The sequence below is a fragment of the Colobus angolensis genome, unplaced genomic scaffold (genome assembly GCF_000951035.1).
Source record: "Colobus angolensis palliatus isolate OR3802 unplaced genomic scaffold, Cang.pa_1.0 Scaffold115, whole genome shotgun sequence".
Taxonomy (NCBI): domain Eukaryota; kingdom Metazoa; phylum Chordata; class Mammalia; order Primates; family Cercopithecidae; genus Colobus; species Colobus angolensis.
Genome location: NW_012112586.1, coordinates 545,206 through 559,033, shown reverse-complemented (window position 1 = coordinate 559,033; position 13,828 = coordinate 545,206). Strand labels below are relative to the sequence as shown.

The window sequence follows — 13,828 nt, the reverse complement described above, 5'->3', positions numbered from 1 at the left end:
GAATGGCTTGAACCCGGGAGGCGGAGCTTGCAGTGAGCCAAGATCGTGCCACTACACTCCAGTCTGGGCGACAGAGTGAGAGACTGTCTCAAAAAAAAAAAAAGAGTTAAAGAGAACTCAAGATGTTACCTGTTACCTTCCTCTCAACTCCTATGACACTGGAATTGCTAAGCAATTAAACCACACAAAACTCTGTACATACGCTTGTTTCAAGTGAAGAAATCAACAACACATTTTTACCTTTTGTTGAAGAAACTGTTCCTTTATTTTTTGCGTTTGCTTTTTCAGAGTGGCAGTCTCCCGCTGCAGGTGTTCCACCTGTGGGGAACACGTGCAGACATTACACTGTGGGCTCCAGGAGGGGAATGTGTCTGCACAGATGTTACACTGAGGGCTCCAGGAGGGGGATGCAGCTACACAGACATTACACTGATGGATCCAGGAGGGCACACATCTGCACAGATGTTATAGGAAGAAGCATTTGTGTCCTGACGGGATAAGGCCTGGGCTCTCCCTCCTCACCACTGAGAGCATGAAGGCACAGTGAGGGGCAGGGAGGTGGGGGAGGGGATGAGGCCAGGACGCACTCCAGCCCAGGACTTGGTAAGCTTTTCTTAGAGATGCCTGATAGGAAATGACTACAGCTCACAGGCTGCATGTCAGTCACAGCTGCTCAGCAATGCTCCTGCAGCACAGACGCAGCTCCAGTCTCTGCACAGGCGGAGCAGGGCTGTTCCAGTGACAGTTTACAGAACCCAGTGCTGGGCTGCGCCCACAGGCTGAGGGTGCCGACCCCAGGCTCTGGTCCTTGTCCTGCAAAGTCTGTTGGAGCCCAGTCCATTTAGTCCAGGAGTGTTTGAGAAATGCAGAGGCTCAGGCCCCACGCAGACCCTCCCCACAGGACTGCACTAGGAGGGCCCCACGCAGACCCACCGCACAGGACTGCATTTGGATCAGAGAGCCCCACACAGACCCACCCCACAGGACTGCACTCAGAGGGTCCACGCAGACCCTCCCCACAGGATCTGCACTCGGAGGGCCCTGGGGGACTCAGGAACATGTGTGTTTGTGGAAACACTTCTCTACCTCAGCAAACAGCTCTCAGCACACACACATGGGGCGGCCGACTCCAGAAATAGGGAAGAGCGTGTTGAGGGCCTAGGTTTTCTGTCTGAATATAGAATACGTTGCACGCAAATCCTAGTTATCACTAGAGCACAACTAAAGAATGAGCCTTTTTCTCTACAATATGGAGGGTGGTCCCTCAGGAGCCCCCCTGCGAAGGATCAAAATGCCCGGCCCAAAACTGGTTTTAAATAACATTCTCTTCTTGATGAACTCTGAAAACATCACGCTAAGTGAAAGAGCCAGTCACGGCCGGGCGCGGTGGCTCACGCCTGTAATCCCAGCACTTTGGGAGGCTGAGGTGGGTGGATCACGAGGTCAGGAGATCGAGACCACCCTGGCTAACACGGTGAAACCCCGTCTCTACTAAAAATACAAAAAAATTAGCCGGGCGAGGTGGCGGGCGCCTGTAGTCCCACCTACTCGGGAGGCTGAGGCAGGAGAATGGTGTGAACCCAGGAGGCGGAGCTTGCAGTGAGCTGAGGTCGTGCCACTGCACTCCAGTCTGGGCGACACAGCAGGAAAGAAAAGAAAGAAGAGAAAGAAGAGAAAGCAAGAAAGAGAGAAAGAGAAAGGAAAGAAAGGAAGAAAGAAAAGAAGAGAAAAGAAAAAAGAAAAGAAAAAAGAGAAAAGAAAAGAAAAAAAGAAAAAGAAAGGGAAAAGAAAGAAAGACAGGAAGGAAGGACCAAATAAGCAGCATCACTCCTGCACGGAGGGTTCTGATTCAAAACAAAACACAGCAGAATGCATTACCTGGCCGGACTTGATGGCCAATTCTTCTCTCAACTTCTCTAAAGTTTCCGACGTTTCCTCGGTACCTTCTTCCAAGCGTCTCGCTCCTCTGTCAAACTCCTCCTTGCCACTCTTGGCTGCCTGCAGAGCCGCCTCCAAGATGATCTTCTCGTTCTGCAGGAGGCAGATCGTGTCCTCCCTGGCGGTGGCCTCGCCCTGCAGCTCCCCCAGCCTGGCCTGCAGCTCATCGTAGTGTGTGTGCAGGGCATCGAGGGACTGCTCCCTGCTCTGCAGAGCCTCCTGAGTCAAGGTGAGCTGTTTCATCAGGTCCAGGTGCTCCTGCTGCAAAGCCTCAAGCTGCTGGTCTCGCTGGAGCAAAGTCAACTTCACCTGGAGAAGGAATGAAGCCCACGTGGCTGCGCCGACCCTACTCCGAGAACGTGCGCCCTTTTCCTGTTCGGGTTTCAAGTAATTTTGATGGACACCATGGAAGGTCTTTTTTTCATGCACAATCCTGGTGCAGAAGAACCAGCAGGGCAAACACAGTCAGGTCTGCAGCAGCAGCAGCCTCTGACCAACAGCCCAACTCTCACCTGAGCAGACACGGCCCCACAGCAGAGGACCACCCAGGTTCCTTGTGTGCAGTCCTGGCTGCTCGGGATCGCCTGGGGCCTGGGTCCAGCCTGAAGGGCTCCAGGGACTTACCTGCTCCAGCTGCTGCTCCAGGGATGCCGCCGAGTCTGCCATCCTCTGCAGCCGCTCCCTCTCGCCTTCAAACTCTTCCAGCCTCCTCTGGAGGTCCTCCTCCACCATCGTCTTTGCCTCCTGAATCTGCAGGAAGGCTGCTTCCTGATCCAACATGTCAGCCTGGGCCCAGCAAACAACGCGTTTTTAAAAAGGCAGGAAACCGTAATAGTGAACAGCAGCCAGCAAGTCCCGTGCTCTGCAGAGAATGATGGGGCCCCTGGCACGGGCCCCATCCACATCCCCATCCTGTCTACCAACAGCAGACTGAGGGCCCCGGGTGGGCAGCTGGGCCAGCACCAACCAGGAGACCGAGGCCAGGTCCAGCCCAGGCCAGCAACCCTGTGTGAAGGACTCGGATCCAGTGGTGCGCAGAACCTCCCCGGCTTTTCTCGTGTGGCAACAGGTGGGCGACAGGTGCCTCCTTTCAAGAGTGAGACCCAGACATGCTCTCACAAGAGCAGTGCTTGGTACCACCAGGTAAGAGAGCAGAGGCCCCTGCAGTGAACACAGCCTGCATTCTGGCTGTGGATGAGCCCTCACATCGGGGTACACTTCTTAGGGAAAACACAAATTCCTAACTTGAAATTCTTTTCAGTTCTTCTCTACTAAGCCCTTGAAGAACTATGGCTGACACAACACGATTCTTATCCGTCATCCCAGCCGGGTGGCCCAGCTGATGCCACAGAGAGGTGGGAACAGTCGCAGGAGACGAGAAACCACGTGAGGCTGCAGAGAGCTCCCTGAACAATGGGAAAGGTCGGCAACGAGACCGGCCCAGCATCATCCAGCACAGAACCTCCCTCCATACACCGCCTTGGGGTTTTACACCATTTCTTCTTTAATTTTTCCACAAGGCTATTGAGTAGGTGACACTATCCCCATTTTATAAAGATGAGGCTCAAGCCTGTAATCCCAGCACTTTGGGAGGCCGAGGCGGGCGGATCACCTGAAGTCGGGAGTTTGAGACCAGCCTGGCCAATATGGCGAGACCCCGTCTCTACTAACAATGCAAAAAATTCACAGGGTGTGGTGGCAGGTGCCTATAATACCAGCTACTTGGGAGGCTGAGGCAGGAGAATTGCTTGAACTTGGGAGGCGGAGGTTGCAGTGAGCTGAGATCACACCACTACACTCCAGCTGGGCGGCAAGAGCGAAATCCCACCTCAAAAAAAAAAAGATGAGGCTCAGAGAGCTAAGAAATTGTCCAGGGCCCCACAGCTAAAGAATAGCTATCAAGCCTACCGCATTTCTGTCCTCTGGAGAGGGCTGGGCAGGCAGCGGCCATGACCTCAACAGCGTGTGGTTGCTGGAGGGTCAAATGGCAATGCAGGTCGAGTGCTTAGAAAGCAAAGAAAATCCTCTCATTGCTAGGCTTCGACAGGCTGTCAGGTACAAACTCACCGGACCCTTCCTCCTTACCCACTCTGTACCCACCGCCATCCCTGACTGGCAATGACTGTTGGCCGGGGGCCCAGGCTGAGGCTGGGCTTGCAGGAAAAGAGCCACACTGCGCTAAGCCCCAACAGGTGAGGGATGAGGAGCAGGGGTCCCAAAGCCTTAACGAGCGGTCACTGCAGGCCATCCATGAGAATATTTAAGAGATACACACAGAGAGATAGAACATGTAAGAAAAAACACACGGTATCTATGTCTGTGTGTGTGTATGTTCTCCCAACCTTACACGGCCCTGGCTGCAGCCTCACCTCAATACCCTGCAGCTGTGCCGCGATACGTCCCTTCTCCTTCATGGACCTGTGCTGAGTTTCCGTCAGCTGCTGGGACAGGGATACATTCTCGAGTTTCAGGTGCTCCAGGAGACCTGCCTGGGTCATCTGTCCAACCTTCAAAAAAAAAAAAACCCCACAAAGTAAAAAGTTGCTCAACTTCAAGCAAGAAATGCAGACCAGCCTGTCCCTGGAGGCCCCAGGGTGAGGGTCACTGGCTGCCCCTCAGTGTCCCCCACATAAGCCCCACCACCCATCTTCCCACGTCAAAATATGCGCTGTCTGGGCTCTGTGTGCCTGAGTGGGAGGGCAGGCAGGCCATCAGCAAGCACTCATCATGCTGTTTGTAGCTCATCAGACTGCGGTTTGTAGCAGGACCTACCCAAAAGTCCCCACTGATGAGGCATCTCTGAGCCCCTGTGGGTGAGGAGCCTTATCTTAACTGACCAAATCCAGCCAGACACACACCAGGGCCTGCCCGACAGGTGCCATTCCCGGGACGCAGCCTTTACAGCCCAGCTACGGCCCGGCCCAGACCCCCAGGTGCTCAGGCCCACCCTGGCCAAGCGTCTCGTGAAAAAGTCCAGTCCCATGGCCCTGAGGAGGACGGCGTCAGCCAAGGGAAGTAGCACTGAAAGGAGATGTGAGGACAGCCTGGGGCCTGTGGCTGGACCTGCCTGCGTCGCCTGTTCCATGCTGCCTCCTGGAGTACGAAGTGCGAGACATGACAGAAGCCACAGGCCCCAGGACCTCAGGAGAAGGTACACGGAGCCAGGGAGGATAGCCTTTGCTGGGACTGTGTTTTGAGACCATGAAAGCAGAGTGCCTGCCTGGAATCCTCCCTTCTGAATGTTACTGGGAATGAAGGGATACATTTGGGTACCAAAAAAATGTATTAAAAACTCTGATTAAGGAATGCTAAACCTGGATTCCAAAGATATTTGGAAAAAGCAGTGAGGGCCCAGCATTGGCTCATCCTGTAATCCCAGCACGCTGGGAAGCTGAGGCAGGAGGATCGCTTGAGCCTAGGAGCTCAAAACCTGCTTAGGCAACGTAGCAAGACACTGTCCTTACAGAAAATGTTTAAACAATTAGCCAGGTGTGATGGTGTTCAACTATGTCTCAGCTACTTGGGGGGCTGAGGCAGGAGGACTGTGTGAGCCCAAGAGGTCAAGGCTGCAGGGAGCTATGATCGTAACACTGAATTCCAACAGCCTGGGTGACAGGGCAAGACCTTGTCTCCGAAAATAAAGCAGATAGGGCTCTGGAGCCACCATCGCTTTGAAGCTTCCTCTCTTTTTGTTGTCCAGGCTACACCACCACACTTCCTTGTTGTTGGTTTTTTATTTAAGACAAAGCCCAGACTGGAGTGTGGAGTGCAGTGGCTCGATCTCGGCTCACTACAACCTGTGCCTATTGGATTCAAGCACATCTCATGCCTCAGCCTCCCAAGTAGCTGGGACTACAGGCACTCGCCACCACACCTGGCTAACTTCTGCATTTTTAGTAGAGATGGGGTTTTGCCATGTTAGCCAGGCTGGTCTTGAACTCCTGGCCTCAAGTGATTGGCCCAGCTCAGCCTCCCAAAGTGCTGGGACTATAGGCATGAGCCACTGCACCTGGTCCAAACTATACTTCTAAAATACACCTGACTTGGCTTACTTCTTTAAATACTACCTCATATAAACGCACTGCAGTTTTAAAAAAGTGTATTAATTTGTATACTGATTTGTTTCCAAGTTATGTTGTAAGTAGAACAAATGCTTTTCCATATGGTTCTTTGGCTTAAAAAATACGTAATAGGTTGAGTGTGATGTAATCCCAGCACTTTGGGAGGCTGAGGTGGGCGGATCACAAGGTCAGGAGTTCGAGACCAGCTTGGCCAATATGGTGAAACTCCATCTCTACTAAAAATACAAAAATTAGCTGGGCATGGTGGCGGGCACCTGTAATCCCAGCTACTCAGGAGGCTAAGGCAGGAAAATCACTTGAACCTAGGAGACAGAGGTTGCAGTGAGCCGAGATCATACCACTGCACTCCAACCTGGGAGACAGAGCAAGACTCCATTTCAGAAGAAAAAAAAAAAGTAACAAAAATTGAAGAAAACCTCCATTGTATATATTTGTAAATCTAGATACAAAAGGAACATTTGGTGGAATTAGTATTTCACATTCCCCTCTTGAGAAATAAAGTTTTAATAAATATGTAATATTTTATCTGGAAAAAAAAATTCCACAGCTAATTAAAAAATAACAGGCCAGCTGCGGTGGCTTGCGTCTGTAATCCCAGCACTTGGGGAGGCCAAGATCACTTGAGCCTAGGAGTTCGAGGCCAGCCTGGGCAACATGGCAAAACCCTGTCTCTACAAAAAACACATAACTTAGCTGGGCATGGTGGTGCATGCCTGTGATCCCAGCTAGTTAGGAGGCTGAGGTAGGAGGATCGCTTGAGTCTGAGAGGCTGAGGCTGCAGTGAGCCGAGATCGAACCACTGCTCCAGCCTGGGTGATGGAGTGAGACAGTCTCAAAAACAAAAACAACAACAAAAAGACTGAGGCTGACCAAAGGTGCTCTTCAGCATCTCTGACATCATCCTAATTAGTCTAGGCGCCGAGACTCAAATCGAGGTGCACTTGAACCATTTGCCTGTCGGTCCAGGTGTCTCCAGCGTGTGGGCCCAGGGGCAACCTGGACAGACACACGCTCCCACATACACGGGACCAAACTGGACATGGGCTGTACCCACTAATGAGTGGACGGGAGAGGAAGTGTTTCCGACAGTATGTAGGAAATGCAAGGCACGGTGGAAACATGCGGTGCCTGTGTGTCACTCAGGGCTCACACAGCAGAGAAAGGAAAAGCTCCAACCAGGAAGAGAACCCCACTGGCGCCACACACCTGTGAGACATCACAGCAGAATGGGGAGGCCGGGGTGGGAGGGTCCTGAGACCCAGGCAGATGAGAATTTACAGGCATGCACCACCGTGCCCAGCAAGACAGGCTTTGGAATTGAACATGCTGGCAGAGGCTGCTGTGGGTCTCCCATGTCAGAAGGTCATGGGGGGGCCCATGGGACACATTCTACATGGGACACAGGGTGTGCTAGACAGCAGGTTAAAAACGAAAACATTGGCTGGGCACGGTGGCTCAAGCCTGTAATCCTAGCACTTTGGGAGGCCGACACGGGCGGATCACGAGGTCAGGAGATCGAGACCATCCTGGCTAACACGGTGAAACCCCGTCTCTACTAAAAAATACAAAAAACTAGCCGGGCGAGGTGGCGGGCGCCTGTAGTCCCAGCTACTCAGGAGGCTGAGGCAGGAGAATGGCGTGAACCTGGGAGGCGGAGCTTGCAGTGAGCTGAGATCCGGCCACGGCACTCCAGCCCGGGCGGCAGAGCGAGACTCCGTCTCAAAAAAAAAAAAAAAAAACAAAACAAAACGAAAACATGTCTGTGAACTCTAGAAACAGAAAACTCTTTGGAAAAAGCACCGTTCTACACGAAGACAAGAAGCGTGACCTGCCCTGGAAGGTAGGCGGGGGCCGTACCTGGATGTGAGCCATCTCACCCTGCAGCCTGACGCGGGCCTCCTGGGCCAGGGCGAGCTGCTGTTGGTACCACTGCCGGACACTCTGCAGGGACGAGATCTCTGCCTGTGACGCCTTCAGCTTGCTGGTCAGCGTCGCCCGCTCCAGCTGCACCTGCTGAAGCTGGCTCTGCAAAGCTGTCATCTGCTGCCGCAGGTCGTGCACTGAAATGGGGCAAGCACAGCGCTCAGGCCAGTAACAGCCAACGGGGGAGTACGCAGCTCCGCGCGTGCAGGACATAAGGCGGGACTCTCAGCGGAGACCAAGAAAGAGTCAGTTCCGGTTATTCCCCACAGCTGACTCCATGAAGTCGCCGTGAACATAGCACTAGTGGACGCTGACAGATGCTGCTCCTGGGAGAAATGCAGGATGAGGTTCCTGCAGGCCTCTGCTCAAGCATCTTCACCGGTTCATCGATACATAACCTCTGTTCTGTGTTTCCATTTAAGACACCGATTCAATACATAGCGTTGATTCATTCACACTGAGCTCACAGCCAACAACTCGGGCAACAAGCCTGAGCAAAGCTTCTCCAGGAAATAATGATGGCCAGGCACGGGGGATCAGGGGGCATGGGGGTGCAGGGGGCATAGGGGTGCATGCCCAGGAGATCCAGACCAGCCTGGGCAACACAGCAAGACCCCCCCTCAAAAAAAAAATTAGCCAGGCACGGTGACATGCACCTGCGGTCCCAGCTACTTGGGAGGCTGAGGCGGGCAGATCCTATGAGCCCAGGAGTTCGAGGCTGCAGTGAGCCACAATTGCCCCACTGCACTCCAGCCTGGGCAACAGAGCAACCCATCTCAAAGACAAATGAATTTTTAAAAACAAAAATAAAATTTAGAAAAATAGAAACAGGATGAATTGAAAAAAATAAATCAAAAGAAAAAAATGAAGTACATCTTCTCCATAGAACACCTCACATCCTCTCTGTGTTTAAAAACACTAGACAGTGTTGTCCTGGCATGATGGCTCACGCCTGTAATCCCAGCACTTTTGGAGGCCGAGGCAGGTGGATCACCTGAAGTTGGGAGTTCGAGACCAGCCCGCTCAACATGGAGAAACCCTGTCTCTACTAAAAATACAAAATTAGCTGGGCGTGGTGGCACATGCCTGTAATACCAGCTACTAGGGAGGCTAAGGCAGCAGAATAGCTTAAACCTGGGAGGTGGAGGTTGCGGTGAGCCGAGATCGCACCACTGCACTCCAGCCTGGGCAACAAGAGTGAAACTCCATCTCAAAAGTAAAACAAAACAACAACAACAACAACAAAAACACTAGACAGCGTTTGGGGCCATCTTGAACTGCAAAATTATCCCCAAAAGCACAGAAAGACAAACATGGCCCTGAAAAGAACTCCTCCGGCCCGGGCTGAGCACAAAGGCAGGCAGAGCATCCTCTCCTCCTCAGCGGGCGCCTCGGATGACTCACATACTCTGCTGCTCCACACGTGTCCATGAATACTGAGCTTGGGGTTCAAACAAATTTAATCAAGTCGGCAAATTCACACTTATGAAATCTGTGAAAACTGTCGTGGACGCCGAGGCTCTCGTCTTCGACCCAACGATGTCTACCAGAGCCATCAACAAACAGCAAGGGTAACCGTGTCGCCCCCCCGGTCAAGACTGGGCAGCCTCACCACCGTTCAGGTTGGTTCTGCCGCCCCCCGATTACTGGTCAAGTGAAGCATGGCAACCCACAGGGCCCCAACTACTTTAGTGTTGAGAACTTTTTGGGTTTCATAGTTTTTCTGAAGGGATTGGGTATCACGAAATGCTCGACTAAAATATTAAAGCAATTACAGAAGTACTACTGCCTCTCAGCTGGCTTTCTCTTTCCTAGTATTGGAACGCAGCCTCTGTGACACCAGCTTGTCACCTTCCTCTGTGTCATCAGATCGAAGACCCAGTCTCACAGCCTCATGGGCGAAGTGGCTGACGTGGAGTCAGCCCTCCCAGTGGCTGCACCAGGGCCCCCTCGCTCAGGCGATCTCAAGTCCTGAGAGATGAGGCCACCAAGCAGTCTCCCTGGGAGGACTCTGGACCTAGGTGACTCCACACTCCCTCAGGCTTTGGTCTTCAACCTTCTGACCCCGCTTCGCCCTCTCCTTCTTGCTCCTGTTCACGCTTGCCCTGAGCAGGTCAACCAGAGTCTTCTCCGTGCCCGCTGGGCACTGGAGTGTGGGCTCTGGGACTGGCTCAGACGGGGACTGAGGGGGCAGAAGGCGTGCTGCCAAGCCACATGGAAGCCCGCCGCAGTTCCCGTGGTCCACCGTCCTACTTGTACTCACTGGGTGAGCCCTACAGGGAGGCAGCTGGACCGACACGCTGCATCCAGGGAGAAAAGGTTGCCAGATGGACAGTCAAGGAACTGTTCTTGAATATTTTAAATGGAATCTGCAATTCTGTGGAATAAGTGGGCAGCTCTACACCCCCCAAATACCACTAGACTTTTGAGGCAGGATGCGTGGAAATGATCACCGCAGACAGTCCAGGGTCCGAGGTCAATCTCCAAGACCTAATTCATTCCCCTGGATGTGCACGCAAAAATGTACACAATTCCACAAGTTTAACTAAAAATTGTATTTCCTTTAGAAAAGTGGCCTCCTTATGTGTAAATTATAAACCAATGCAACCCCCACAAGCATAGTCACATGCCAACAGAGCTGTCGGCACCAGCCCCAGCACCTGCCTGGATCGGGGGCTGGGGAGGGAGGAGGACGTGGCAGCGTGGTAGGGACCAGTCAGGGGACGAGGAGGGCGCGGCCAGGGGAGGAGGAGGGTGTGCCGGGGACCAGTTGAGAAAGGAGGAGGGCGTGGGTGGGGAAGGAGAAGGACATGGCCAGGGACCAGTCAGGGAAGGAGGAGGGCGCTGCAGGGACCAGTCAGGGAAGGAGGGCGTGGCCAGGGGAGGAGGGCGTGACCAGGGAAGGAGGAGGGTGTAGTGGGGACCAGTCGAGGAAGGAGCAGGGCGCGGCAGGGACCAGACGGGTTAGGAGGCGGCCACAGCGGGAACTAGTCAGTAAAGGAAGGCGGCATGGCCAGGGAAGGAGGGCGTGGCCAAGGAGGGCATGGCTAGGGAAGGAGGAGAGTGTGGCGCAGACCAGTAGAGGAAGGAGGAGGGCGTGGCCGAGGAAGGAGGAGGACGTGGCCAGGGACCAGTCGCGGTAGGAGGGCGTGGCCAGGGACTAGTCGAGGAAAGAGGAGGGCGTGGCCAGGGACCAGTCAGGGAAGGAGGAGGGCGTGGCTAGGGAAGGAGGAAGGGTGTGGCGCGGACCAGTAGAGGAAGGAGGAGGGTGTGGTCGAGGAAGGAGGGCGTGGCCAGGGACCAGCCGAGGAAGGAGGAGGGCGGAGCAGGGACCAGTCAGGGAAGGAGGAGGGCGTGGCCAGGGCCTGGCCTCACCTGTGTTGTCCTTGCTGAGCATGCTCTTCTGCATGTCCTCCACTTTGGCCACGAGCCTCTGGTACTGCTCCTCGGCTACCTGCAAGTCGTTGTTGGACGATGCCAGGCTGGCATTTTTTGCCTCCAGCATGTTCTGCAGGTCGGTCATGGCTCGCTCCAGGTCCCAGCACGACTGCTTCAAAGTGTCCACCTCCGAGCTGAGCGAATCCTGCCGCTGCTGGCTGCTGTGGCTGCACTCCACCTGTGCCTGCAGCTTCGTGCTGAGGGCAGCCAGCTGGGCCTGTAGCTCAGCCTTCTCTTTAAGTGCCTGAAAAGATCCCAACAACCACAATGACTTTCAGAAAACGAGTCACTTCCGTCCAGTGTATTGGCCTGACGGGGGACCCTGAGACCCCCAGGCACTCTCCCAGCACAGCCGCCCAGAAGAAGGCGACTTTCCAAACAGGCGCAGGACGCACACGGAGCCGCACTAGTTTTGGGCCCAACTGCACCTGCGCAGGGCAGCGCTCGGGCAGGGCTGGGGAAGCACCCTTCTCCTGCGAGAACACGGGAAACGTGTTCGAAACACCAAACGTGCACATGGATATGCCAGATATGGCATGGATATGGCATGCACACACAGAATGCCAGACGTGTAGAGGGACCCCTGAAAGATTAACAGTGGATTCGGATCTGGGGGGAAATGGGCAAAAAACACAGGCAAGGAAAGGTGGCTGCTTCCTAAGTGCGGCTCTAGGGGCTCCAGCCAGGGCCACGGGACACAGCACAGTCCTGAGTGACCACGGCAATGCTGTGTGGCCCCAGGAGCAGCAGAGAATCGCCAGAGGAAATCACCCCACCACCTGCCCCCACGCTAAGGCCTACGGGGAGGGATCCAGTTCACACATCGCCAAGACAACAAACACCCAAAGCAATTGAGGAAACACAAACTTAAGGACACCCTAGAGCAAGGAGCCAGCAACCACCACACCTGAAACAACCCTCACAATTGTGGTGCGGATACAACCGAAGCACCAATCAGTGACCCAGGAGGATGAGAAGACAAAGTGCAGTGAGAGCAAGCCACCGTTCGAGAGAGTGGCTACACAGAGGAAGGGAAATGCGTCCGACGACGGGAGGCTCACGCTGTAACGCTGGAGAAATGACGACTGTACAACCAGAATTAGCCTCAAAACAGCCGAAATCACCTTTTCCTTAGACACAGCTTTAGGTGGTTTTTGTCACCTTTAGGTGTTTTTCTCCAAGGACCATGTTGTACAAGAAAACCATCTTCAGCATGAGATGTGCATTTAGCAAGGCAAGCTTCCGGCGCGGTGAGCAGCTACGGCCCTGCTCTATGGCCCCATTCGCTGCAGGAGGCCCCCTCAGCCCTGTCACCACAGGGCCTGGGTGCATTCTCACGCTTCCACGCCAGAAGCAGACAGCTGACCCCCACTGAACAGATTTACTCAACTGTCGACAGAAGGTAAATACCTAGCTCTTTGCTATGGGTAAAGTGCATACAACAAAATGACAAAGGAGAGCTGAAAAAGGGATGGAAAATGATGTTTCTGGCACATGTTAACCAAAGCCAGTGTGTGCGGCTTTTTCTGATATAGCAAACCAAGTATCAGAAAAAGCAGAAAGCACTACAAAGAAAAAAGGTTCACCATGCCAGAAAAAGGTGCAACCCACCAAGAGAATTTAACTCTTAAGACCTGTGAAGACACCTAACATCCAGGAAATATTCCGGTGAGATGCAGGGAGAAATGGACCCATGCATGATGAGGCAGAAAACTCAACACCTCTTTCTAAGGCTGACAATAGACAAAAAATGTAAAGATGCAGAACACTCGGCTGCCAGACACGCTGCGGCGGCTGATTCCCAACCACATCTGCGAAACCTCGTACCCAGCAGAGGAGCCACATGTGCTTTCCGACTTCGCCGCACGCTAAGACGTCGAGAGTGTCCGTTACCTGACTCGCCTCCAGTGACAAGGCTTCCAGCTGTCCTTCAAGTCGTATTTTCTCTTTGAGCACCTGCAGCATCTCCTCCTGCGTTTCTGCTGCAGAGCTCTCCAAGGACACGCTGGGGACAAAAGCACGGGTCAGGCCTGTGCGAGCCAGAGCCATCCTGATTTTCCTTCATACTCTTCCATGTTCTCCAAATTCCACGCACCCCTGCTGCTCTCTCTCAATCTTTTTAAATTAAGTAGAGAGCTAAGGCTTGCATGAATGCACAGATGAACATTCCTGCCTCACACAGCAGGAACTGTTACGGAAATGTGAGATATGCATCGTGCAGCTTAGTGACAAGTCTATGTAAACAGGAGAGTGGATATTTTAATAACACAGACGATTGCTGATTAGATCCAATTCTACTGCTTAAAAAGCAGCAGACTTGTGTATGAATGAAATGTTCATGTCAAGACTAAGGTCAGAATCAGGAAGAAAAGCTATGTGTCGCCTGTTCCAGTGCAGAGTCCTGGGCCAGGGAAGCAACGTCTAAAGTCAGGCCCTCTGCCTGCCCC

The 13,828-nt window shown here is 53.4% G+C and overlaps 1 protein-coding gene across 1 annotated transcript in view; it reads right to left on the bottom strand.

Annotated features, from left to right (window-relative positions):
- GOLGA3 (golgin A3) overlaps positions 1 to 13,828 on the bottom strand; it is an 81,583-nt gene that overhangs the window by 25,507 nt on the left and 42,248 nt on the right. Inside the window, exons 10-16 of the mRNA XM_011960757.1 lie at positions 13,275 to 13,386; positions 11,319 to 11,625; positions 7,878 to 8,080; positions 4,308 to 4,445; positions 2,563 to 2,724; positions 1,879 to 2,247; positions 241 to 318 (exon numbers count right to left, since the gene is read on the bottom strand). Of these exons, the coding sequence (XP_011816147.1) occupies positions 241 to 318; positions 1,879 to 2,247; positions 2,563 to 2,724; positions 4,308 to 4,445; positions 7,878 to 8,080; positions 11,319 to 11,625; positions 13,275 to 13,386 (1,369 nt within the window). The remainder of the gene's footprint in view (positions 1 to 240; positions 319 to 1,878; positions 2,248 to 2,562; positions 2,725 to 4,307; positions 4,446 to 7,877; positions 8,081 to 11,318; positions 11,626 to 13,274; positions 13,387 to 13,828) is intronic.